At 51.9% G+C, this 27,421-nt stretch overlaps 1 protein-coding gene across 7 annotated transcripts in view; it reads right to left on the reverse strand.

The window, feature by feature from the left end:
• The window catches only part of IGSF9B (immunoglobulin superfamily member 9B), a 53,060-nt gene that overhangs the window by 9,133 nt on the left and 16,506 nt on the right, over positions 1-27,421 (reverse strand). Inside the window, exons 4-21 of one of the 7 annotated variants that reach the window (XR_004422049.1) lie at positions 25,487-25,638; positions 25,121-25,238; positions 23,533-23,674; positions 23,069-23,214; positions 20,325-20,467; positions 19,865-20,005; positions 19,666-19,782; positions 19,234-19,384; positions 18,011-18,134; positions 15,564-15,739; positions 14,265-14,491; positions 13,316-13,400; positions 10,980-11,141; positions 10,554-10,599; positions 8,301-9,944; positions 6,743-6,788; positions 1,948-2,451; positions 453-574 (exon numbers count right to left, since the gene is read on the reverse strand). Coding sequence is in view for 4 of the 7 variants with exons in the window: in XM_033097206.1 (XP_032953097.1) it covers positions 453-574; positions 8,301-9,944; positions 10,554-10,599; positions 10,980-11,141; positions 13,316-13,400; positions 14,265-14,491; positions 15,564-15,739; positions 18,011-18,134; positions 19,234-19,384; positions 19,666-19,782; positions 19,865-20,005; positions 20,325-20,467; positions 23,069-23,214; positions 23,533-23,674; positions 25,121-25,238; positions 25,487-25,638 (3,696 nt within the window). In the remaining 3 variants the exon portion in view is untranslated. Of the gene's footprint in view, positions 1-452; positions 2,452-6,742; positions 6,789-8,300; positions 9,945-10,553; positions 10,600-10,979; positions 11,142-13,315; positions 13,401-14,264; positions 14,492-15,563; positions 15,740-18,010; positions 18,135-19,233; positions 19,385-19,665; positions 19,783-19,864; positions 20,006-20,324; positions 20,468-23,068; positions 23,215-23,532; positions 23,675-25,120; positions 25,239-25,486; positions 25,639-27,421 lie in introns of those variants that run through there. The other 6 variants (XR_004422047.1, XR_004422048.1, XM_033097209.1 and 3 more) reach the window with 6 other exon arrangements.

Here is a 27,421-nt window from a genome sequence, read left to right on the forward strand (position 1 = left end):
CATGACCAACTAGAAGGCTTGATACGATAGAAAGGAAATACATAAGGTGTATTTCCAAGGCATATTACAGAATTGAAAAAACTAAGATACTACTTATTTTGTAAAAAAAAAAAAAAATACATTAAAACAATATAATATCTTTTCTAAAGGTACACACCTGTGCACAGAAAGGTTCTGAAAACACACATAGAACTGAGAGGGACGATTTCCAGATGGGAGGAAACAGAAATGAGAGGACAACCAAGAGATTTTAACCTCATCTTTCTCATTTTTTACATGAAAATTATATTTGTGTATTACTTGAAAGTTAGTGTTAAAGAGAAACAAAGAACCAGATAAGCTGGTGGATTCAATTCTAGAGAAAACCCAAGGTTGAGATCCTGAGCCAAACAATCCCATAAAAACGGCGGGCAAGGTAGAAAAAGAGGAGCATGGCATCTCCCGCCATTTACCGGATCGTTTCTTTGACTTCGAAGAGCCCTTGGATGACTTTTTGGGCTTCTTTATTCGTTGGTATTTCAGAGCCTCCAGCCTCTCAGGTGCAGCAGCATTCCCGGGTGCAGGTGGATGGGTTCTGGAAAGGGACAATTAGAGAGGCACAGGTCAGCTCCCAGAACAGGGAGCTTTTGATGCGGGACTGGAAGAAAGGCAAATAGCTGGCCCATAGGAGGACAGAGTACAGTTCAATGGAGTCCCAGGTGTCCACAAGGGTTCCTTGACACCTGTCTTTCTATTGCTCCTGGAAGGGAGAAAACCTAGTAGAAAGCTCCAGCAGTGGGAGGCCTACCTCAGATGGAAACGAATCTGTAGAGCAATCAGAAGACCTAGAAAAGGGAGAGAGAGAGACTTTAATGGGAAGCCCCGTCACACAGAACTCAAGCTGGGAAGAGTAAGGTCAGAGAAGGAAGCAGCTTCAGCTTCTGAAGTTCTTAGGAATCATCACAATCAAGACCTTTAAATGAAAAGTAAAAGAGCAGATTAAAGCAGGAGGTGAATAACTCCAACCCCAATTAACTGTCCTCCCCCAGAAAAAAGAAGGCCAGGGCCAAATAAGAAACCCGGCTTCACTAGTCTCCTTCTGCTCCATCTACAAGATCTAGGCAGCTAACAGCAACAAATACTTGTCATCTACCAACATTTCAGCAGGACTGTCTCCATGATCCTCTGCAGATTGGGCTCAGATTTCTTCAGTCATGTTAAGAGAATAGTAGAGGGTGGAAGGAGATCACAATTGTTAGTGTCCAAAACTGGCAGCCTTGCAAAACCCATGACATCTGTAGCTAGTATCCAGTGAATCTCTATATTTTAAGATTCAACCAAGAAACCGAGGTTGTTAGGAGAGACCATGTATATAGGTTTCTTTTTCTCCCCCAGTTGAGTGGATGTTGCCATTTGCCTGATGGATCAAATGCATGGTTAGTCAACAATTTAATTGAAGCCTGTGCAGCCCAGGTGAGAAAGGGGACCAAAGAAAGCTGAGAGGATAGGCTATCTGCGACAATCTGTGCATATTGGAGAGAATTTTTCAAGAGTCATACAAGAAGAAAATCTAGAAGGTGTGTTACCAATGGCATTTCTTCTCAAAATAAGCCAAACTTGGAGCCTGAGAAATAAAGGGGAAAACAGACAGACAGGTCACTCTTTCTTTCCCACCAGTGCTGACATTAGCACACAATCAGGGAAGCAGAGACATTCTAGGGCCATGGTGGACTGAGATGAAAAGCACTCTGCCTCAGTCCCCACATCTCCCTCTTCCATCTCCATCCCAATTGGTTTGGGGTGTATCCTGATTAAGAAGAACAGATAACCCTGTGAGGGGAAAAGAAGTTCCCAATGGTGAACAAGCAGTCCAAAGTATTTTTGAAAATGACAGAGGGATGGCAAGATTGCAGTTGCATTGCCCCAACAATGGGTATCTTTGTGGGAAGGAGGGAAGAAAAAACTTACAGACTAATTGTAGATAAGCCTCTGGTCTCTGGGGTTTCCTGTATTAATTGGCAATGAAGCAACCTTCATCTTCTTTGATGGATGTCATCATTCCACAGCACTTCAATAAACAAAGTATCAAGAAGCTCCTCCAAAGTTCAGGTCAGAGACAACTTCTTGATTTTCCCCTGATAGCACGGAGCTAAGAAGTCACACCTACACGTGCACACAGGCACATCCGCAGTCTCATAGGGAAGTAGTCCACTCACCATTAGAAGTCAGGTCTTCTACCCCCAAAGACCCAATCTGCCAATTCCCCATTCCTTCCTCTTTCACAAACTCCACAGTCTACCCACAGAGATCTATACAGCAGCAGCAGCAGCAGCAGCAGCAGCAGCAGCAGCAGCAGCAGCAGCTGGAAGGGAATTTGGAAGGCGGGCAAAGGATGGAGATGGGTAGGGCGTGAGGGGGCTGGTGGAATGTCCTCACCCCCTTCTCATCCTTGACTAAGGCTTCTCATGCTGCCTAAAAGGAAAATCAAAGATATGAATCTACTGTTCAGTTTATCTGTCTCCTGGTCCCACCGAGCCAGCCTCTTCAGAAGAACCATACTGATGAGTGACGTATGGTTTGAGGAGGCGTATGACAAGCAAGTGGACCCAGGGAACAGTGCTATAAAAACATAATCCAGGGTGTTTCACTAGGGCATGAGAGAAACCCTGAAAATTCCTATGGATTCTCCAAGCCAGGTGAAACTTCCAGGGATGTTTTTATTATTACAATCAATAAATTGTTACCATTATCATTTTTTATCATACAGAATTTATTTACCACTTACCATGCCAGGCACCGATTTATGTTCTCTATGATAATTTTTTTTAATCCTTACAACAATCCTAAGAGGTAAATACTACATTGACCCCATTTTTCAGATAGAGAAACTGAAGTTAAGCCAGGTACCTTGTCCAATAATCCATTTACTATGTGGTAGAGCCAAGACTGTCAACACTAGGCTAAACTGTTTTTCCAACTTCTTCCTAGTAACGCAGGGATAGAAGCTACATCAAAGAAAACCTGCCTCCACACATCATCTGAGAAATTCATCTGCCCCAGAATGCACTAGCTGTAAAGGTCACTGATGTTCTCAGCTGGCTGCTTTAGGCAAAAATTCCCAAACAGTAAATCCACTGAGGAGGATAAGCCAGTTTTCCCTCGTGAAAGAGCCAAGCTCCAGCTCTTCCAGGACACCTGCTGTCCACCTGTTTTCACTTTTGGCTCAGCACTCAGACACAGAAGCATGACAGAAGAAGGCTCCTGGAGGCACAAAGACACAATCCCAATGCAGGAGAAAAACATAAACAAGTGTCCAGATGGACAGGAGGGAGGAGAGAAGGGGGCAAAATGGGTCTTCATTTTTAGCAAATTATACAGAAAAGACATATGAAATGGGGTCCAAAAGACTTTACCTGCAGTGTGTAACGCCCTTTGGAATCAACTTGGCTCCCTTTTCTAGGAAGGGTGACCATGTCCCCTGTCAATGCCAAGCCCACCTGGGGGATTTTCAGGTAATGAAGCTTTTGGCGCTGGTGTCTTTTAGACAGTAGGAAGCATAGGTTAAGCAGTCCCATCTACCCCTGGAATAAAACTGGCAAGTAAACTTGGGGTTGACCCACAGGTGACCCTATCAGAACAGAATCCAGCCCTGGGCTCTCCAGGAAGTTGAGGCCCCAGGTCTCTTTCTAAACAGACTCAATTCTTCCCAAACATACAGGAATTCTGCAAACTCTGTGGTGCTCCTTCTGCCAGGAAGAAAGAGCATTACTGAAAGGTGAAGACCTCAAAGCCTAGGGTTATTTCTGGATCTTCCAAACCTCTCTTCCCCATAAACTGCAGTTTTCCATCCCAGTGGTGTTCCTCTGCAATTCAGAACTACCAAAAATAGCCCGGAATTCACTCTTGTTTTTTTCTGTCTCTCTTCATAAAATCCATAGAAAACCCAAATCATGACCATTCAGCTAAGCTTACCTTAGCTGCTTAGCTCTGGTGCTGACCCAGAGTAGTGGAAGAAAGACACAGCCTGATTCAAAATGCAGGCAAATTACAGGACAGGAAAGTCAAAATCCAAAATCCATTAAGGACATTTCCTGCCCTTAATGCCTGAATTGCTGACCATTATAACCCAGTTTGCAGCTATCTTCTAGTCAACAGGCAGAAGCAATGATTTAAACAACATTTCCATCTTCTTCTTAATTGTCTGAGAGCAGACTCTGCTTATCTGACTACATATTGTGGATGGAAGGCCGAGGAAATCTACACACATTCAAGATGTAGCCAGGAAAAAGGCAAATCCATTCTCCATATACAAAATAGAAAGCCAGGAGTCTGGAGGTCAGCTGCTACTCCGCTTTGACCATAGCTAGTACCTTTCTAGTGGGATCAGGGCACAAACCGAGTGCTTGGCCTCAGAAGTCGGGAGAAGCTTATTCCAAACAGAAGCGCCTGCCTATGATTCACGTAGTAAAAGGGGGCCCCATCCATGCTCCCAGACCCACCTGCATCAGGGAGGCCAAGGTCGGTATTAATGGAAAGGGTGTGAGAGGGCAATATGAGAATAGGGGTGCTACAGGTATCAGACAGGGAGCTGAGAAAAACACTCAGCCTCCCAGCCATTCACAAAAGGACAGGTCCACGCAATACAACTCCCCATTTTGAGATGGGAGTTGGGAAGGAAAGAAAGGGGAGAGAGAGGAGGAGGAGAGGCAGGGAAACAACTGTAGGTGTGGGGAAAGGGAACAGGAGAGAAATTGAAGGAAATAGGAACAGAGTGAGAACGGACGTAGACAAGACGTGTCACACCTTCTCCAAGCAAGACTGAGTGGAGACACATGCAAAGGCGCAGCATGAAGACAGCATCTGAAGAGGAGCTTGACGCCTCCCAATGGCCCCAGCAGCTACCGTGCCCAGGGAGGCCCTCAGCAAGCAGAAGGGCGAGCGGTGGCTCCCGCTGCCCAGCACCATCAAGGTCTAACTCCAAGGCTGCGGGAGGATCTTATTCTCCTAGGCTGGGGGTGCTGGCCAGGCCCAGAGGAAATAATGCTTTCTCATCAGGGTCCCTGGTTTCTGGGTTTGCCACAACATTGAGAGTATGATAGCTGAGCTGTCTCAGCTCGGACGCAGTAGGACAATGGGGAGAGGGGGGTCAACAGTTGGGTGAGGGAGAGAGGCAAATGAGAATGGGGTCCAGGCACTTTTTAGCAGTGAGAGCTGGTCCTGGAGCTGTCAAAACTCTGGGGGTGACAGAGGGTCATAATTGGGGCTATAAGGAGGGACAGCAGGGGAGGTGGAGGACGGTCTAGTCACTGTCACTCTGGAGCATCCCGGCAGGCCCCAGCAGACCCCTACCTGAACTCACAAAGACTTCCTGACCCCTCCATGCTCTCTCAGTGCTAACAGCTAAAGTGGGGCCCCCAGCTGGCCTCATACAATCCCACAGCCTGCTGGCTACTACACTTTGATAACTGCAGATTGTAAAGAAATAGCATGGCATCCTCATTATAGGACGCTTTTCTTATGACTGTAGATATATAGTCCTGAGTTGGAATGATCAGCCTTCCTGGACACCCCCAGGTGGCGAAGGGAGGCAGCTGTTTCTCACCTAGGGAAGTCAGAGACACCAGAAGAAGGCTCTCCCTCTCCCACCTGAGTGCCAGGGCCCTACATGTTCCCAGAAGCATGGCAATGGCAACCAGAGCAAAAAGAAGCATCTTCTCAGTTACCATGAGAGCAAGAGAGCCTAAGAGCCTCTTTAAGAGACTTGATACCCCTCTAAATGCCCAGTTCCTGAGACCCCCTGAAACCTGGAAGAAGGTGGGAGATGTGTCACCATGGTGGAGAGCAGAGGAAGGAGTGCCGTGCTGCATCCCCATGTTTGCCTCTTGCCAACTCAACTCCCTTCTGCCTGGGGAAACCTGTGCTCTCCCTTGTGGAGCTCCTCCCAAGACTCTCTCCCTATGGCTGTCACCCGAAGGGGTCAGAAGTGGCTACTACGGGGACCTTGAGAGCAATTTGAACCTGAGGACAAACATCTCAGTCTTGTAACAGCCAAGAACAGGCTGCAGAATGAAAGAATCATAGGAAGTGGTGACATCTCCCTGCCCTCACAGAACCAAAGGTGACCTGGTCCTAAGGAAGACCCAGTGGTTGAGGGAAGGACCTTGGCCACACCCCAGTCCTGTGTTCTGTGAGAGGACCGACTGTTAGGAAGACCCCAAGAAGACAGTGAGGGACCAGCCACCCTGAAGGTCTCAGTTTTGGGGGGGTTTGGGGAACGGGGTACTATGCCTGAGGCTGCTGGGGAAACAGGGCAGAGAAGGGGGTGGGGTGTTCCTGGGTACCGGTGTGGCCCCAGACAGGTTTCCACGGGTGCAGAGATGCGAAGCAGAACTTAGGCATTCTGGGTCCCTCAGAGTGCATGCAGGGTCCCAAGGGGCTTCTGTGGCAGCTCTAGGTGTGTTGGCAGCAGGATGGCGAGGTGTCTGAGTGAGGAGAACTGCAGGGAGGCTGTGGGAGAGGGCTTGACATGTAGGGTGGGGTGACAAGCTACAGCTAGGCAGTGCCGAGCGCGGCCTGGTGGGACTGTTGGAGCAGCATGATGTGGGGAGCCCAGAAGCCGTGGGGATCGAGGGGCAGAGGCTGCTGCCCCCAGAGGGGGTGAGGGGGTGTGGTCTGGATTCCCCTGTAAAGGAAGCGATGGCCCTGCCAAAGCCCCGTCCGCCTGTCCACCCCCCACCCCACCCCAGCCGCGGAGCTCCCTTACCTATTGAGCTGAGGAGAGGCTTGTCTCGACAACACTGCCCAGATAGCTGAGATCAATCAGAAACAAAGCAGTTATCAACACAGGCTGTGGGGGAACCACCCACGCACACCCAGAGGGGAGGAGGGGGGAGCACAGGGACCAGAGAACCGACAAGTGAGGCCAGAGAATGGGGTGAGGGGAAGGAGAGGAGAGAGACAGAGAACCGGACGGCACGATGGGACGAAGTAGATGAAAGCGCTGCAAAGCACAGACGACAGGGCTGCGCACACAGCATCTCCTGCACAGACACAGGCACCACGGCCACGGCCACAGCCCAACACGCCTGGCGTCCTAGCTAGAGCTCTCCTCCGCCTCCCGAGGCCCGCTCCTTCTGCCCCCACCAGGAGCAGGATGGGAGTGGGAGATGAGGCTTGCACTTCCAGGTCCCAGAAAGGGTGGGAGTCAACGGGGCAGGGGAAGGGCACTGGGCTCCCTCCTCCTCAGCCACCTCCCATCCTGCCTACCACCAGGCCAGCCTCTGGAACTCTCTGCTCCCCAGCACAGGCGGCCACATCAAGAAGAGCGACCGAAGGACGGAACCAGAGAAAAAGAGAGAGAAAGAGAAAGAGAGGGAGGGTGGGAGGGCAGGAGGGACTGGGGGCGGGGGGCACTGTGGAGACATTGCAGGCTCTTCTGAGCAAGTCAGGCCAACCCAAAGAAGATGGAGAAGGAAGAAAGACGGACTGGAGAAGGAAGGGGAGGAAGAGGAGAAAGAAGGAAGGTAGGGAAAGAAAGACAAGAGAAAAAGAGGCACAGACAGGCATCCAGGCTGACTCTGGTACCTCACTGCTGCTACAGTTTACCAGCTGCTACAGTTTAGAGTGCGCTCTCTCAGGCAGGCTGATTGCAGGAGCTGGTCTGTCTGTCTGTCTGTCTGCAGCTTCCTGTGAGGCATACAGGTTGGGGTGGGGTATGTGGCTCCCGGCACGGGGTTCACAGCCTGAGATTTGGCTCTCAGCCTCCAGGATGTGCCTTCTGGAGAGGCTGTGGGAGGGTCCCGGGGCTCACTAGGCTGTTAAGGGCAGGAGTTTGGGAATAGAAGCCCCTGGCCTGATGGTCCAGGGAAGTCAGGTTTCAGAGTCTTGCTAAACAAGGAGGGGCTGGCGAAGAAAAGGAGGCTACATGCGAGGTCTCCGGGCAAACCCTGGAACCATCCCCAAAGCCAAGATCACAGGGACGTGGTGAGCTCGCCACTCCACAAGGAACTTGGGTGACTACTCAGACATGCCATGTCCCACCCCTTGCCCATGTGTGCCCACTCCATCACCCTGGGGGGCCTCCTGGGAGCTCTGAGCTCCTCATACTCCTGGCAGAGTACCTGGGCAGGTAAGCCCCACTCCCACCCCAATGACCACACCCTGCTGACGTCAAGACAAGAACTCCTCTCCCGAAGGGATGCTGCAGCATGTCCAAACAAGCCCTGTCATTCGGGTTGATGGAAGGGTGGAGGGTGGGGTAAGGTGTGGGGGCAGGAAGATGACCAGGTGAAGATGGGCAGGAGAAACCAGCTCACACTCACCCTGAAGTAGGTAACTGTGGTGGGGGGGGCTCTGGTCTAAGCAGCTCCTCCCCCATCCTTCGAGTCGAAGGCGTCTGTCCAAACACATCCAGGTTGTCCCCAGGCCCCACAGGGCCTGGCGGAGGGGAGGGGTAGCCCGTGGCCAGAGTGGTAAAGCCCACGGTGGGCCGGTAGCTGGGGCTCCCGCTGCGGCTGCTCTGGGATGGGGAGCCCGTGGATGGTGTGGACTTGCGAGAGAAACTGACAGCAGCCGGTGGCTGGAGGGTGATCTCTGACATCTCAGCCTGCTGCAGGAGGCCGGGGCGAGGCCGGGCCCGGGCAGCAAGCTCAGGGGAGCCAGTGCGGGAGCTGAGGGGGCTTTGGGTCAGAGGCGAGAGCCGGGAGGGCTGTAGCACCACTTGATGTAAACTGGGTTCGGCGCGCCTGGCCTGCCGGGGGCTGGGCCGGGGCCGGGGCTCATACCACCGGGTGTCCAGGCCAAATGTACTGGGGCTGCCGTGCCCCCCCGGCTCGGCTGGCTCGGGGTAAGGCAACACGGGTATGCCCATACCTTGGCTGGTATGTCTTAGCTGCCCTTGGCTCACCAGAGGTTGCATAGGTCTGTCCTGCCACTTGGCGGCGGTGGGCAGTGGGACAGGGCCTCTGCCTGGCGACTTGCCTGCCCAACCCTTTGGCGCTTCCAGAGACAGGATGCCCGGGTAGGCCGCGGGCACCTGGAGGGAGGTGGGTGGCAGTCCTCGGGGGAGGCAGGCCTTAGGCTGCAGACTCTCAGCTACATCACAGGAGTGCAGCTGGTGGGGGAACATCATGGCCGGGGTTTCCAGTCCCCCAAAGGGGAATTCTGGCCTGCCCCAGGGCTCAGGGGAGCGCCCGCCTGTGGGTGTCTGAGTCAAGGGCAGCGTGCTGTTGGAAGCATTCTCGCCATTTTCCTCAGGGATGGTGGGGTGGCCAAAAGGCCCCTCCGTATGCAGAGGTGGAGAGGACATGACAGAGCTCAAGGGGCTGCCCACTTCTGGCATGTAGAAGGGTGGCGGCTCCACCTCCCCAGGGCTGCTGCTGCTGAGGTACCCATAATACTGGCTGTGGTGGAAGGGCCGGGGAGCAGGGGGCCTGGCTTGGCCTGTCGCCTGGAGCCGACCTTCCAGGCCTCCGGGGCCCTCTAGGCCACGGGGCTGGAACCGAGGGCTGTATGCTGGTGGTGGCAGGTAGGACTCCTGGCTGGATGACAGAGGGGTCAGCTGGGACTTCAGGGCCGCCACAGAAGCAGGCACGAGCGGGTCCTCATTCTCCTCGTCAGACTGGCGGAACTCAGGGTACATGTCCGTCTCCTCTGCAAAAGGAAAGCCCTCGATGCGCCTGCCTTTCACCGAGGGCTCCACCTCGGAGGGACCCATCACAAAGCGGCCGTCAGGACCTCTGCTGATAAGCTCAATGGGCGTCGTGGCCTCAGCCTCAGCCTCAGCCTTGGCCACGCTGTACTTCTTGCTGCTGATGGCCCTCTTGGTCTTCTTGTACAAGGACAGCTCCTTCTCCCGGGTAGGACTCAGCATCCTTTTGGCTGCTGGCTGGCCCTGGTCATCGGAGGACTCCGACGGCGCTCGGAGCGTCCGGATGCTCTCTGGGCTCACCTTGCCAGAGGACAAGCTGTGGGAACAGGCAAGAGAGCAGGAGGGATGAGGCAGGGGACGCACTGGTCCATCACTTATTTGTGTTCTCTTAACAAACACCAACCACAAACACTTGGGAAGATAAGACTAAGGAAAAAGACTGCAGATGGGCTGCATATTTTGGCATGAAACTCTTTGGCCAACTCGATTGCCTAGATGTGTTTACTGAGTGAACACTCACGTTTCTACTTTTATTCTGCCCTGCCCCTCTTGTTGGCCATGTTCTAGTCACACTACAACTTTACTCCCAAGGTGCTCACGAAAAGCAAGCTCATTTTAATATTAACTTATGCAAAATATATTAAGAAGGCAAATCTGTTCCGATGACCCGAAAAACACAGAAATACACTCCAAAGCTAAGAGAAATGGGTTATCCGTGAATTTGGATTGTCCTTGCTACTGCTACCTCAATGGAAGACAGTGTGGACAACTTCAAATTACCATGCAGATCACGACCAGTCAACTGCTTAGAAACACTGTCATGGGGCTGAGCGAAGCAAACCATCTCCCTGTCCCGACCCTCCACCCTCCACCCACACACCACAAACAGCCATGTCACAGCTCTCCTGGGGCCAGGGGCACTTACGGAGACTCCAGACTCTTCCTGCAGTGAGTGATGGAGAGTGGAGGGTCTGGAAGAAAACAAGGGGAGAGAGAGTCTGCTGAGGCCTGAGACATGTAGCGAAACATGTACCCGCTGCCAACAGGACCTCAAGCAGAGCCACATGGGGAGGCAGCTCCTTTCAACATCTGGTTGCTTTGGGTCCATTTTAGAGTCTTGTGCCCACGCACCACCAGGCCCTGCCTTCACCCTAGTTCTGGTCCACCAGACTCTCCCCACTATCCCTGCTTCCTTTCTCCCTCTTTCAAATCAAGTCCCACTGGCAGCTCTACCCATAAGATCCAGTTTCCCTCTTTTCAAGGGGGACCATGCTAAAAATGGGCCATCTCTGCTGATGGGAAGCTTTTGAAACAGGGCCAGGGAAAGTGTGTGTGGGGGGGAGACACCCACCTTTTTTGCGCTTCAGCTTACGCTTGCGCTGCTTGTTGACAAAGCAGGCGGCCAGGGTGCTAAACAGGATGGCAGCTGCCAAGAAGCAGATGGTAGCTACAATTCCAGCCAACACAGGCCGAGCTAACCCGTCATCGGTCAGGTCTGGCTGTGGGAAGATGTCTGCAGGGAGGGGCAGAGAGCATGTATGAGTCTTCTCTCCCCCCTCTCCCCTCTCTCACCTCTCTTCCCCCTCTCCCCTCTCCTCCCCCTCTCCCCCCGCCCCAGGACCCCACCCAGTCGCCAGGTACTTCCCCTGCCTCCGTTGTACAGACAATTTTAGGCTCAGGTGCCATGTTCAATTCTAGCACTGAAGAGGTTTGAATGGCAGGGAGTAGGGAGAAGAGGGGATAGTTTACAGAACGCAAGTAATCACCACAAAGCTAGTGAAGAATCAACACCATTTATATCTTAGCCCTATGGGAATAATACTTTCAATTATAATCTAGAGTTGTCTAGTGCTTTTTACAAAGAGCTTTCACGCACATTATCAGATAATCTCACATGAACCCCATGACAAAGCACATGTTATTGTTCTCATTCTCTAAGTGAAAAATCTGTGACTGACTGCATGTGACAGACTTGCTTACACAGATACTGCATGTCAGTGCCACAACTACACACAGTTACTCTGACTTCTAGTTCGGTGTTTTCTACCGTCCATCATATCATCTCTACCAAATGAGAGCCTAGATGTGAAGGTTCCTTGAGGGTAAAATATTACAGCTGGGATAGCGGCTATGACTATACAATTCAGATCCATCCATTTCTAACTCCTTAAGTACAGGGTGAGCAACTTCTACAGGGAGGAAGAGCACATCTTGGTCATCTTAGGTGCAGAATGCTAGAGCCAGCAGTGAGGTAGTTTATAGGTCCAATTTCCTCGTTTTGCAGGTAAAGAACCGAGGCTCACTGTGTGCCCAAATTCCGAGAGCTCATTCGTGACAGGGCCATGACTAGACCCCAGTCTACCATATTACACAAAGGATAGTTATATTAATTATGCCATTCTTTAGGTTCATACCAGGGGAAATCTATATACTCTAATACATTTGGACAGAATCCATTCCTATGTCGATAATAACAATGGATAAAAATAATCCAAAGCATGTTGATTGGCTGAATAGAAGAATAACTGCTACAGTTTCTGGAAATGGGGGCTTAACGATAGGGAATGCTGAGGTTGCTGCACCCTCATTCACCCCGAGGAATCATCCAACTCTGTATGTTTCCCTTTGGGAGCCAGACACAAAGCCACTGAATACAAAACAGTTCACTGAGATAAGCCCACAAAACCCTCACGTCTTTTATCCTGGCCTTGCTGCAAGCTCTATTCCCTGTTTCTCCATCTCTCTGAGTCTCTTCCCTGGAGGGAAGTCAAGACAGAAGTATGCTGGGTTCTGCTGCCTAAAGGAAGTACCTTTGTGTATTAAAAGAAAAAAAGCCCCGTGGTGCATACTATATGAGACAGAAGTCACATTCCACTCCTCCCAAATGCTCTAATGCCACTTCTGTCCTGTCCTACTCTTCCCGTATCTGCCCACCCCAGCGCTTGGTCAAGCTCCTTGCCAATTGGTCCCAGGGGTCTTTGTGTGAGCAGTACCCGTGAAAAAGGTGCCACTGCTTTATTACTAAGCAAGCACCTCTTCCCATACCAAGAACCACTCCACAAGGGGAGGGAGGGGCCCTGCTGTGTTTCAGTAACTGTAGCTGGAGAAAGATGTGTAGAAATGGGACCAGGGCCAAGAAAAAGAAAGAGAAATTGAGAAAATGCTGGGGAGTTGCCTTTACTGAGCCTGAAAAAAAAAATCCAGGGAGAGGAAGGAGTGGAGGGAAACAACACCAAACAACAATTTTCCAAATAAAACCACCATAATTACAAAGCAGTCTTACAACAGGCATTTAATAGATACTTGCTGACCTGTTGTCTCTTTGCTCCTACTTACCACCCCACCAATTACAGAGGATCGCACTGCAGGAAACAAATTTTAAGCAAAATAACTTAAAGCAAGTTCTTTTTGACTACTATACTGAGAGTATTAGCTGACTTTTTTTCTGTGGCCATCTTATAGAAACTGTCATTAACGCAGCTCTTAGTGGGAGAAATCCCATCCATCGTGGACAAAGAAACATGGATCTGACGGGCTGAAGAAATACAACTCACAGTTTCAACTAGAGCACTCCTTTGTTTCTAATTCGGCCTCTCTTCCGGTATTAGCTATTTCACAAAGGGACTCCCATGGAGCTCTGGGGCCTATGTCCCTACAGTTGCACGAGCACCCCCACCCCCAAAGTACCTGTGCTGGAGACGCCGGCAATGTTGCTGGGCTCGCTGATCAGATCCTGCATGACAGCCAAAACCCGGAACTCGTACCAGGTGTCCTACAGCCCCAGGAACAATACCCTATCAGCCAAGGGACTGGAGACAGCCACTGACCCACCACTGAGCCCGCCACCACTGACCCCGCCACCACTGACCCTGCAATGATGTCTCATAGAACACAGCACCCAAAGCAGTGAGTACTAGAGATGTTTAACCACCAGCTCTCAGGTTATACAAAAAAAGTTCTGATTTGTAGCATTTGCCAAGCACCATAGTGTAAGCACTCGGACCATGACTGATTTCAAGGGAGGTCACTGAAAGAAGTGTTGGGACACACAGGGGCTCTCAGGAGCCGCCATTTGCCAATCCCAGTACTAAATGAATATTCAGGGAAGAAAGACAGAAAGACAGATGAGATTATCTATATTCCTGAAATAAGCTCCTTCCTCTCTCCAGCTAGAGAGACATCAAAGTTTAAAGGGGGTCAGCTGATAAAAATAATATATTCTCCAGGGCTCTAAATTGTTAAAGGGTGAAGCTAGAAGACAGTCCTTCTGAGGATTCCTTTGCCCATCCCAGTTAGGCTCCTAGCAAGGAAGTGAGGTCAGTGTCTGGTTACCGTGAGGGACTCATGCCCTGCCCTGCCCTAGCTTGTGTCAGCACTTAGAGAAACCCCTCAAGGCGGTACAGCTCCCCACTGCCACAGAGCTGGACCTGCATGTTCAGGACCTCAGTCACTAGGATCAGAGTATTCCAAACCTTGGTAGCAGATCTGAGAGAATATAGGAACAGCGGTGTGGCCCAGTACATGGCCAGACCTCATACACCCGAGTTAGGACATTCAAAGCTTCCAGTGCCTCTAGAAAGAGTCCTGTCACTTTCAGAATTTGGAAAGAAGAAGCAAGGGAAAGCTAGGTCCTCACCTGTGATAGATCCTTGGCAAAGAATTCTCCATCGGTGCCTGGGATGGCGTCATCTAACATCTCCCAGCGTTCTCCGACACGAAACTCCATGACATAGCGGTCAATAGGAAAGCTGTGGTTGGCAGGTGGGAGCCAAGACAGGAGTACACCCTGTTGGGTCCGATTGGCTGTGAGGCACCGTGGTGGGGTAACCAGCACCAGAGGTTCTGGAGTTGTGATGGGGAATGCTGAAGTGGCAGGAGAGAGAAGGGAGACAGCACAGGAGCACTGAGGTCACCTCATCCTCATCAGCCCGGGGCTATCTTCTGGCTCAGCATGTGTCCCCGGGGGCACCATGGCCCCAAGGCGACAGGCCACATGTCCACATGCCAGTGCATGCATCATTTCAGGGGCAAAAGTGTTACAGAAAAGTGTTTCCCTCCTGACGCAAAGGAAAGAGGCAGGGCAAGTGGGCCCAAAGCTTCATGCTCCTGTTTTCAGAGTACTTCTAAAAGTCTTTTCTGAGGGAACTGAGTTCCTCAAAAGGAAACAAATGGGAACTAGAGGGAACAAGGAAGAATTAAATGCAATTATCTTTTTAATAAGATAGTATCTTTAAAAAAAAATACTACAAAATATATCTTTTGTTCTCCTCTAAGGCAGTAGGAATATCTTCCCACACACACTGCTCACTCTTCCAATTCCCTTCTTAGCCCAGGTGGAAAATTAGGGCCCAACAAGGGAACTCGGGAGTGGGGTAAGCACTCTGTCACTGCTGCCCCACTTGGAGGCAGTAAAGCAGGCTGGAGTGGTGCCACCTGTTCCCAGATGCTCTCTCTGGCCCCAGAGAGGAAAACAAACAAAACTGCAGCCAGAAGGGACGGAGTGAACCACTGGGTCCAGGAAGGGTCGGCCACATGCATGCCACCGCATGAGGCCGGGGGCCAGAGGAGAGAACCAGCAGGAGTACAGAAGGACGAAGGATTCCCAATTTCCCCTGTGAAGCCACATGAAGAAGCAAACATGTGGCCTGACCAGGAAGGATAAAATTCAAAGCCTCTTCCTTCTACCTAAGGATGCAACAGGAATCTGGCCCAAAAGTGCTCCGATGTTGGTCGAGGCACTTTGGTCCAGACAAACCTCACAGAATGACATGAGAAATCCTTATTGGAAATCAAACGACAGGATTGTATAAAACATTTAACAAGGTGCCTGGCATATAGTAAGCAGTAAATGTTAGCTGCCAGGACCATCGCTGCCTTTATCTACCCCAGAACCTCTGGGAAATACCCTCAAGACATCACCGGCCCGGGCCCTCACCTAAAGTGTTCACAGTGACCACCTCACTGAAGGCGCTCGTTCCCAGCTTGTTCTGGGCCAGGACACTGAACTGGTACGCTGTCTCAGGCTCCAGGGCATCCACTAGCAACCAGCTGGGTCCTGGTGGCACTGACAAAGACAGCCAGTCATGGGGTCCAAACTGTGCCCGCTTCATCCTGGCCAAGAGAAGGAGAGAGGACCGGGGACAAGGGGGTGCGGTGGGTTACACTGGAGACACATGAATGCAGGCCAGGTCCTCAAGGAGGTGGCAGTTGGTGGACCTGGCTTTCCCAGGTTCAAGGACGGGAAGAGGTAATGACCAAGGTGGGATGCCCTACCCAACTTTGGCTGTGCCAATCCTCATGATGCCAGGTCACCAGCCACTGCCGGTACCTCTTCTTCTAAAAGGGACCCTTAGGTGTAAGTCATGCTCAAAACACTGGTCAAATTACCAATTGCATTTTAGGAGAATCTCACCCTGGTCATAACCCTAAGAGTGGCTCTGCCTTGGGAAAGCGAGGACACTGGAAACAAGGCAGGTAACATAGTACGAAAGTGATGATGAGCAACTCAGCAATAGCAGGACTAAAGAAGGAACCCAAGTGACCTCGGCCACCCACTCTCCCAGGGACAGCCAAAAGTGGGACCTAGAGAAACCCAGAGGATGCCCTCAGTCCAACCAGGTTTGAGTCCTCTGAAGAGGTCCAGAGCACATGACAAAGCTGACCAGGGATTTCCCCACAGTGGGGACCAGGGTCCCTAAGGCCTTAAGGGTTAAAAATCACAATGAAAGGGAAGGTCACACGGTGCGTGGAGAACACTAACACTTGTTCTACACGGCCCACCTAATTCCATTGGCAATGAAGACAGCCTGTCTGCAGTCTACAGGTGCAGTGGCCGGCATCACCACTGGGAGGAGCCATCGCTCTGTGTATTGAGACAGCAGGCAACCCTCTCACAGCTCTGTGCTACAACTTAGTGGATGCCCAGGGGTTCCCCTCTAAGTTAAAGGCTCACTACCAAGTATGCCCAGGAGTTGGAGCTGAGGCAGCGGAAAGCATAGCCAAAGAAGCTAAAAGCCAAATGTCTCAGTCAATACATGGAGAGTTAGAGGCAGTCAGAAAGAATGGAGAGAAGGAGATCCCCCAACATTTGCACCCGCCGTTTCCCACCCAGGCACCAAAGCAAGTGAGCAAAGTGTGACAAAGCGATGCAGGTAAGAAGCAGCATGGAGCAGAGCTTCAAGCAGCAAGGGAAACCCCGATCTATGCCCAGACCTGGCATCCCCAAAGGTGGCTTAGCTATGCTAAACGCCCTGCCCTGGCCACGCAGCACCCAGCACGGTTGTTAGGAGCACCCCTACCTCCTGACCCCGCCCTTACCCTGCCTCAGAAGGCTAGAGAAAAGGGCTGGGAGGGTGTTCTGGTTGCAACTCAGAGTTCCCCAAGCTCACCATGTAGGTCCAGTTTGCCTCTCCAGAACTCAAAATGCCTAGGGTATTCAAACTCTGGCAAATAGCCAGCAAATCAGCATGACGGGAGAGAGCAGGCTCCTTCTCAACGTCCCTTGCTGTTGAGAAGTATATCAAGGGCTCTCACTGGGTTACCCTCCTCCCTAGGCCTTGGCTGAGCCTGGTGGGGAATACCCAGCCACGTGACACAGGTCTGAGCAGGAGGAAGTGAGGGGGCTCAGGTTCCTCACTCCAGGATGAACCCATGACTCAGGTGGCCAGTTCCTGGCCCGTAATAGGACTGTGGGGAGAGGGAGATCCTAAGGTGATTGGAAGTGGGTCAGCTGTGGCTCCTCTGTTCCCCTTTTCTATACGTCCTGTCTTCATCCCGATTCATGCAACTCTGAGATCTCTGTCTACCCCAAGGTTTGGGCAAAGATGTCAAAGTGCTGCATCTGGCTAAATTAATAACAGAGATAGAAACACAATAGAGACACACAGTCCTACAGAGAAAGTGCACATGCTAACGACCAGGCCAGGAAGGTAAGTGCCCCTTCACACTAGCTTCTGGAACCACTGGGGAAGGGACAGAATAAAAATTGGATTCTATGCTTCCAGCTGGGCGGTTTCACAATGCCCTTGAAGATTAGGAGTCTCTTCCAGGCTCCAGAGGATAGAGGAACCTAAAGGAAGAATGAACTAAGGACACAAAAAGGGGGCAGGTGAGATAAGATGGGGAGAGAGCCACAGAGGGTAACAGCTCAGGCAACAGCCCAAGTCGGCTTCCCAAACCTTCTGGGCCGGGAACATAGGAGCACCCAAGTCCCTTAGACACGCCCATCCCCCACAAGGATTCAGTCACTGTGTCAACACAGCTCATCGTCTGGAGGACTGGCGAAGAACCATACCCTTTTCATAACCTCCACCCACCCCAGGGACTGATGAACTGGGGGTGGGAAGGGAGAAGCAGAGAGCAAAGCATGCGGGGCTGACTCACAGAGGTCCGTACCAAACTGAGAATGTCTGCTCGAATCCTCCATCATAGCCTGGCTCCCAGGACACGTTGGCAGTTGTCATGGAGACCTGGACCCGGACACTGCCTGGGGCATGGGGGCTGGTGCCTGGAGACCAAGTGGAGACCTCTCTCAGACTGAAAAGAACTGAGGCCACTGAGCTGGGCACCCGTAACCTTGCTGCGTATAGCAAAAGGCCGCACCCCAGGTGGAAGGGCTAGAGGTGGGGGACACTGAGGAGCTGGGCCTACTGGGTAGGAGGGCTGGAGAAGGAAACCCAGCCCACCATGCAGTCCAGTCCATCTAGCAGGAAAGGGCATAAGCATGAGGAATGTGGGCCAAAGGGAAACCAGACCCCTCCATCACCCTAGGACAAAGGCCTGTGCTCACCTATCAAGCACAGAAACACTCTCCGTTAAGGTCACAGGCAAAGCCAAAAAGCCCCTCTCCTGTAAAGTTTTCCAGCCTCAGGAGACAGCCATAACCACCCAAACACCAACGTGAGGGGCAGCACTGCACAGCAATTAAGAACTTCAACTTCGATTTGCGGCCTGGGCCTACCACTCGTCAGTGATGTGGCACTGGCAAGGTGCTTGATCCCCGCCAGCCTTGCTTTCAGTGGATGTCCACTGGGGCAACAGTGGCTCCCACCACATAAGTTGTAAATGACAAGGCAGCACTTGGTAGTCTAGAACTGCTAGTAAATGCCACAAAAGCGTTGGCTATTGTTACAACCGCAGCTATCCCCTGAGGGGCAGGCAAACTGGTACACACTGAGGTCCTGGGGATACATACCTCAGGCAGATAAGTGGGATCAGAATGCCTGGTGCCCCAGGAAACGTGAACATCAATCACCTCCTCCGTGCCAGGCCCAGCCCGTGGATCTCAGCGCTGTCACCCCTCCTAGATCCCCTCATCCAGGTCTTCCAGCTTTCCCTCTAGAGCCTATCCTCAAAGCTCTGAGCAGTTGCTACTGGCCATGCAGGTGCCTTGTTTCTGTGTCAGAGGGGGTTGCTGGGTACATTCTGCCTGTCCTCATCAGAAAAAGACCTATCCAGGGACGGGCCCATGTCACCTCCCTGACACAGAGTCCACAGAGGTCTGGGGCTGCCTGTGGCAGGCTGCTGGTTCAGGTGGAATAACTTGGGAAAGATGCCTACACCTCCCGAGCACCCAGACCACCACCCGCCTGCCCGCGGCCCCGTACCGATGACAGTCAGGTGGGTACTGGCAGTGATGCTGGTGACCACGTTGGTAGCGATGCACTCCCACTCCCCGTGGTCCTCCTTACTCAGGGCTCGAAACTGGAGACTCCCGCTAGGCAGGGTGTTGTGCTTGCTTCTGCTGGGCTTCCCTACCTTGGCCAAACAAGGGGGCAAGGAGGAGGGCAGGAGCAGGGCGGCAGGGGAGGAGTCAGGTCGGGCAGGGGAGAAGAGAAGCCACCAACAACTCAGGGGTCGGAGAAGAGGATGGAGAGGGCAGTGCCTGAGCACTCAGCCTACACCCCTCCAGGCCCCTCTTCTAGGGCTCCCACCTGGAAGTCACCCAGACTTCAAAGCACTTGGCCCCTCAGAAGAGAGCCACTATCGGGTCCTGCCCTTCCACCATGTTTCCCGGGAGCTCCAGAACCCAGAGGTACCTTTCTCCACGTGATCACAGGGAAGGGGTCCCCTGCGGCAGCACAGGGAATAAGTAGCTCCCGGCCGGCCTCCTGCCTGTACTCCCAGCCTGGTAGCACCGTGAAATACGGGGGGTCCTAGGGAGAACATGGCGAGGCTGTGAAGGCAGGCATTAAGGGCACCCGCCACACAGAGGCTGCTCATTGCCCTGGGCCTCACCTTCAGGACAAGCCGCGCAGGAGCAGACTGGCCCATGGTCCCCAAGGTATTGTAAGGCACACAGGTGTAAGTGCCAAGGGCCTCCTCTGTGGCCTCCTCAATTCGAATGGAGCCATCCTCCATCAAGGTCCAACCTAGATTCTGCCAGAGCAGACAGTAGAGCGGTGAGCCATGGTCAGAGGGTGGACACTCAGTCCCAGACCCACCAGACCAGACGTGGGCTGGGCCATCTCCACTAGCCAACCTGGGGACAGGCTCAGACAGAGCACCGGTTACCCTGGGGACGGGGTTGTTAAGTGCCCTGCCGGACTGCAGACCCCCATGGGAAGCAGCTCTTTGCTTTCCCAGAGGTTTTGGTGGCAAGTGGAGGAGTCCTAGCAGGGAACCAGACCCCCAGAGGCAGCATCTTAGGGTCAGGAGGGTGCATCTCATTGGGACCCCGCATGCATCTCTCTAGCACCTTCTCAACCTGCAGGGGGCGGCCATCCTTGTTCCACTTGACCACAGTGGCGGGTGGCTCTGCGTCCACAGGGCAACGGATATAGCCATGAATTCCCACGGGCACATAGATTACAGGGGGCATGTTGAGGACACGGGCTGGGTCTGCAGAGGGGTAGTGTGGGGTAGGAGAGAAGAAAGATACAAGGGAAGTCAAGAAGGGAGAAATCCAGGCAGGGGGCTGGGCCACCACACAGGCACCCCAAGGCACCACCTTTCACACCCTCCACCCATTCAGTAAACACTGCGTGTCCTCAGTGCTCAACACAGTGCTAAGTGCTATAACAAGATGGATAAACCCTGGCCCTCCTGGGCTCATAGCCCAGAGGCCACATCGGGCCACTGAGCACAGGCTGCAGTCTTCTTTTGTCTGTCCAGCCTATAGTAGTCTTAAGCACTTCTGTTTTGAATGCTTGGAGGCACTCAAAGGCACGTGCTGGCCTGCTCCAGTCTGCAGCACTCCTCAAATGTCTCTACTCAGGAACATTACTGCTGGGCAGGGGCTCTCATGCCCATTTCCTCAGCCCCTACTACACTGCAAACCTCAAAGTCAACACTTGACCACACCCTCCCCCACCTGCTCCTTATCCCAAGTCCTTATCACCAAGCAGCACCTCTCTTTCCACATCCTAAGCCAAAAGAGGAATGGCAGTTCTATGCATAAGGTGGGCAGAGGCATAACCACAGGTGGTTCTTCTCTCCTCTCTGGTCTGCTGGTTGCCCAGTCTCCCAGGCCTCAGTTTCCCACTTGTGCAGTTGGCATACAGAATCAGCCTTGGACACAGAACGGATGACAGGTTCCGGGACAGCAGCAAGAGCCGCACACCCTGTCATATGAGTGAGTCATCACCTTTTGATTCTCCCCAATTTCCCTGAGGGCTACCGGGGAGAAAGATCCAGAACTTCCAGGGAAGCAGTGAGGATGAATGAGCTGGTATCTTTTAAGCATTTGGAGCTCTTCAGAGAACAGCATTACATAAATACCAGGCCGAGTTATATATTTAGACATAGCTTCCTACTTTTGTAGGGTGGAGGTTTTTTTTTTTTCCTCTCCAAGGTTTTCAAAGGGTTTATGAATGAGAAATACTCTGAACACTGCTTTTTGCAGAAATAAAGATCCTTGTTTCACCCACCTGAAAATCTCACCCCCCGGATTCTCTTTGAAGGCAGGAAGGAGGTAAAAAAGGACAAGTGGAAGTGGGTGATGGTGCTGGAGAGAGACCAGGAAACCACACCCCTCTCTCAAAAAACAAATGGCCCATCGCTCCAAGAATGGGGCCTCAATCCTGGTCATACTCATCACCCTTCTGAAGATCGCCCCCTGTTGGCTCTCTCCTCCTCCTCCACTGCCACCTTCTTGCCCAGGTGACATAAGCCAGCCGAGATGCTGCTCCAACTGGCATCTTTCCTTCCCTCAGCTCCTTCATATCCAGCACAGCTTAGGGCACATGGTAAGTCACTTATAAATAGCTTCTTCACTTGTTTTTTTCTATTGCAGGTCTGGGTGGGACAGACCTGATGTTGGATCACACAGCTTTTCTTGGGCCTCAAAGCTCTTAAAATTGTGGGACTCATAGTACAGCATGCTGAACGTCCTTGGAATTTGCTGAGAGCAGAAGTGGAGAAATTATGCCTATGCCCCCAACAGCAAAAGTATTGCACAGAAAAGAAAACGATGAGAATGAGAGTTCAGGAGTTCGATCTGGCTCGCCTGGCTCCACTACCACATCCATTCAACGGTAGACAGTACAAATACCCAGCTCTGTGAAGCAGGGTTGGAGAAGAGCCCTGCCTCCTGGAGTTACCAATTGTTCTTCTACTTGTCCCCAGCTCAAATGCTGACTCCAGACTGTTATCCTTCTCACCCTGCCACTCCACAACCCTGGAGGTAAGCAGTTCCACACCAGCCCTCAAGTGATGGAGAGCCTGTCACCTACAACAACAACATGGGGCATTTGTTGCCTGAGTGACAGGGCCAACAGCAAACCAAAAGGAAGAAATTAATCCTCATTACTCATCCTTCTCTCTCACAGCTATCAGCTTGCCAGGGGGTGGGGAAACAATGACTATGCTGAAGTATTCAAGATTAGCAAACTAAATTATTCTGATTGCACAAAAGCCCTCAATTGTTCTGGCATGAGGAGCAGCTCATTCATTTGGATCTCTAGTAGCCCCAGAGAAACGCAGGGAGGAACAAGTGTTGGTAGAATTGGATCAAGTCACCCCAGAAGAGGGTTCTGTACCCTCACCCCACACACCAGTCCAGGATAGGGGAAGGCAGACAGCTGGCAGGATATCTAATCCTACACAGGTTCCAGCTACAGTCCCTCAGATACCTGAGAAAAAAAGCACCAGAGAGCATCTCATTCAAGGTACAGAGGTGCTGTCTAGCATTCAATGCAAGCACAGTCGTTCAGAAGGTCTGCCGATCCTTGAATCCAACCAAAGCCCGGCTGACGGAAGGAGTTAGCTAGCACATATAGTGACGCCTGGTCCACAGAAGACACACCATAAGGGCTTGTTTCATCTCAATTGATCAGCCCAGGTTTCAGCGTCTTCTTGAGCTGTGCCTCCTTCCTACCACAGTCATTCCTCCACCCCACATTACCTTGTGGTGTCTGCTGCCCTCCAGCCTCCAGTCTGGCAAGTGGGGCCTGAACCTTCTGAAACCCCCACCAACCAAGATTCTCCCTCACCCCTACTCACACTGCACAGTCAGGTAGGCCGAGGCTGAGGGGGAGCGCCCCAGACTGTTGCTAGGGACACAGGTGTACTTCCCCGCATCCTCAGGCTTCACCCGGAAGATTATCAGGGTCCCATCAATCAGGATCCGAACTCTCAGCTTCAGGTCGCTATGAGGACACAAGGAGACATAGAAGGGAAAGTGTTGGCAAGTGAGAAAACAGGATCTTCCATGAAACACCAGAGGCATGATAACAATGAGTCCCCTCACTCTCATGCATGAGGAAGGAGACCCAGTGTGCCCTCGTATTCCTAGGGCCCCTCTCAAGTATGCAGACACTGGCCCTCACATGGGGGACATGTGGACCGACTACCCCCTCTCCAAGCTCTTAGAGGCCAAAGACAGCGTGCAGCATCCTCTTCTCAGAAACCTTGCCCTTGGGGACTTGTCTGGGTGCCTCCCTGAGGGGGCAGGGCAGGGTGCTCACTTCTGAAAGTAGACGTTCTCATCTTGCCAATACCAGGTGTAAGTGAGGTTGCCGGGATATGCCTCCGCACGGCAGGTGAGCAAAGCATCTTGGGATATGTTGACAGTGATGTTCTCAGGAGGGGACACTATGAAAGGAGGCCCTGGGGACACAGGAAACAAATATGACCTCACCTGGGGAGGCAGGGAAGAACAAGAGCACCAGGGCCTCCCAGGAAGCTCTGAGATGCCTCAGAAAAGTGCCCTGAACCCTGAGACAGAGCTATGGCAGCACTGGCCCCCAAGAGTCAGCAGCACAACACCAGGCAGTTGTCATGGAGACGCTTCTAATGCTATCAGTGCTCAGGTTCTTCCTCTCCCTATGGGTCCCAGAGATGCAGATGGTGTTGGATGTGGCCAGAGTGCCCCACCCCGTTGAGCCATCTGTAGACGCCTTCTTGGTACATACGTATACCCCACCTCCACGCAAAATCCCTCATAAATTCTGGCTCCCCAGACCAGCCACCTAACCCCTCCCCCATAAACACACAGGTCTTCTTGCCCATCCTTCTCTCCAGCAGAGCCCCAAGCAGGAGGCAGGCAGAAGGGTGAAAGGCCCGTCTTTCAGTCCAGAGAAAGGAATAATCTCACCTCTGAAGGAGCCAGAGGTTTGTGCTGCTTACCAGGCAGAGGTTAAGAGGGCAAACTCAGGGGAGAGGAGGTAGGGGAGAGCAGAGTGAACAGAGGGTAGAATTCCAGCAGTCCCTGGTGCTGGCTTTCCAGACAGGCTGAAGCTGCCACCTGGCTCTCTCCTGAGAGGCCAGCTCTCCTCCAAGCTGCCACTCAGCACTCCAAGTTGGAAGGAGGCAGGAAGAGCATGTGCCTCAGCACCCCGGCAGCCTGGACAGCTGCCACCAACCCTCACCAGCTCCTCCATGTGTGTGCATGTGTGTGATCATGCACAACTCTCTGCAAGGTGGAGGAGGAAGGAAGGAAGGTAGAGACACGTAAAACACTCCACCCATGACTCTTACCCATGACTCCTCCAGCAGGTGTTGGGTCAGAGGTGGAGCAGGTGGATGGGCAAAGCACAGAGAAGAGACCCTGCCATCTAGATGCCTCCCCTTCTGGGGCACTCTGGGGCCCCAGACAGGGCAGACTGACATCTCCAGGTGCTGACCATAGAGCCCCCAGCTCTACCAAATGCACAAATGCCCTCAGTGTTATTTAAACATCTGACGTTTGGATTGAATTCCTATCTTTATTTATTGATGCCATCACTAATGGATGGAGACATAAGGGAGGTCTTCTCCCCTGGGGAAGGTGGGCACATAGCAGGACACTACCTGGACAGATACAAAAACCAGAAACCCACCCAGCATGGGGCCTCATGCCACCTGTGTGATGGCCACAGCAGGCTACCATGGGAGCTCCAGCCATGGCGCACACAATATGTAGGAGAAGCCCCATCCAGTTCCTCATGGGCTGCCCACATCCACCTGCCCCCAGCTGTTAGAACCATGCCCTGGGAAAACCCTCCTCAGCTCCGCGGGGCTGGAAGTCCCTGAAAAAGACCTGGGGCACAAAGAGGCTGGATAAATAATTCTTACCTTGGACAAGCAGGTGAGTAGTATGAACAGCCTCCCCCTGGATGCTATATGCACGACAGGTGTAGGCGCCTCTGTCCTCCCGACTGACCGATGTCACCGTCAGGCTCCCATCACTCACCTGGGGCCAAGGTGAAACAGAGCTCAGCATCCACCTGTGGGCCCTGCCAACACTATCCTCAGGTGGAAGTGGCCTCGGGGCTCATGCACCTGGGGGATACGGAGGCAGGTGGATGCCTCCGTATCCATCTCCCACCAGCAACACAGACACCAGCCAGTCTGCTTTCTATTTTTATTTCCCCTCTGTGTCACTGGTCACATGAAGTAGGAGACAAACACTTGAAGAACCCAATGAAGAACCACACTTACCCGGTATTTCCCACTAGCACCTAGGAGTGTCCCCTCCTTGAGCCAGGTGACAATGGGCTTAGGGTTCCCAAAAGCTGTGCAGGTCATGGTAACACTGCCACCCTCCTTGGCCTCGATGTACTGGGGGGGTGTTTCTGTAAAGGTGGGAGGAGCTGCAAAGAGACCACAAAGGCTCAGGGTGGGATTAGCGGCCCACTGCCCTGCGTGCCTCGCCCACCCCCGCCAGGCCCCATGCCCGTGTGATCATGCACAACTCTCTGCAAGGTAGAGGAGGAAGGTAGGAAGGTAGAGACACGTAAAACACTCCACCCATGACTCTTACACAGAAAGGGAAGACCTGGAATTCAAAGTCAGTCTGGCTGGGTCCAAATTCTAAACTTTTCCCATTTTCCTTGGCTAATTCCTAATAAACGCATGTTTGTTGAGCGTCTGTAGGGAAGCACTGAACCCAGCAGTGCTGAGACAGATCTCCCCTGGCCATCACAGAGCCTACATTCACCACCAGCTCCACAGGCTGTTCCATCATCTTTCCGTCTTTCACCTCATGATCTTCCAGGATACCCATACTTCCTTAACCCCAGCCCTGCCAGGTCCTCACATCTGGGATGCGTGCTGTCTGGCTCCATCTAGGCTTTATCCATGGAAGCCAGGAGGTACCACAAGCTGCAGCCTTCTTAACTCTCCTCTGATTATGCTAGGTTGTCCCTGTATACCACCACCTGCCTTGGAGTTTTGACCAAAATTCCATCCTATTTGCATAATCAGCATTTAAGAGGCTCTGTCTTATTTCTCTGAGCTGCTTGTAGAGGTGACCTGGTCAACCTTGCCCCTGGGACTATCAGTGCTATGCTCTTCTGAAGTGACTAGGAAGGGTCCCACTTTTGAATACCAGCCCTGCATGTCTACAACGCCAGGCTGGGACAGGCCATTTTGAGCTCATCTCAAGGTACCCAAAGCTCACGGCCAAGTTCAACTGTCAACCCACCACTTGTGTAACCCTGGGCAAATTACTCAGCCTCTTTGGGCTTTACCTAAACTTCCCCCACCCTCCAGAACTGATGTGAGCAACAAATGAGATAAACTGTGTGAAAAGGATCTTGTAAAATGTAAACATGTAAAATATTGGTTATTTTGCCAATGCTATCATTATCATCTCTCCAGGAGCCTCTGAGAAGCTTTCAGAGGGGTCTCTCCTCTCCAGACAGCCCTGACCCAAGAACTAGTCAGAGGGCTTTAGGATGTGTTGTCCCCAGCCCACCCCTCTGCCAACCTCATGTATCACATTTTCCCTTCATTGTGCTCTAACGATAGTCTTCTTTTTCTTCCTTGAATGTGCCAAGAACACCCAACCTCAGGACCTTTGCATGTGCCATCCTATCTGCCTGGAGTTCTATACCCAGATCTCCCTCCTTCAGTTCATGTAAGTCTTTGCTGAGATGCCAGCTCTGCCTCACTTGGTCAGTCAATCTGAGATAGTACTTCCAGCATTCTCTATCCCCTTTGACTGGTTTATTTTCTTTAAAGCACTTATCACTAACCCTCCTTGAGAGCAGAGATCTTTTCTGTAAATCTCACTATATGCCCAGATTTTAGTATAGTTCCTGGCATGTAATAGAGCACTCAACAAACATTTGTTGAATGGACGAATGAACAAACAAACGAACGAATGAATGAATGAATGTGCACACACATATATACACACCTACAGACCAATACAAATGTAAATACAAAAAACTCTTTAAGAGCACGAACATGACATGACCCCTTTCTTCGATAATCTCCTGAGCCCCTAGCTCAGTATGGGTACACGGGGGGCACTTGGAGAGTGAGTGAATATTGAATGAATTAAGAAGCACAGTTCATCATACATACACACACACACACACAAAACACACAACAGACATCCTCCAGAGAGTCAAATCTCATCCAAGGTCT

This window comes from Rhinolophus ferrumequinum, chromosome 25 (assembly GCF_004115265.2).
Source record: "Rhinolophus ferrumequinum isolate MPI-CBG mRhiFer1 chromosome 25, mRhiFer1_v1.p, whole genome shotgun sequence".
NCBI classification, from domain to species: domain Eukaryota; kingdom Metazoa; phylum Chordata; class Mammalia; order Chiroptera; family Rhinolophidae; genus Rhinolophus; species Rhinolophus ferrumequinum.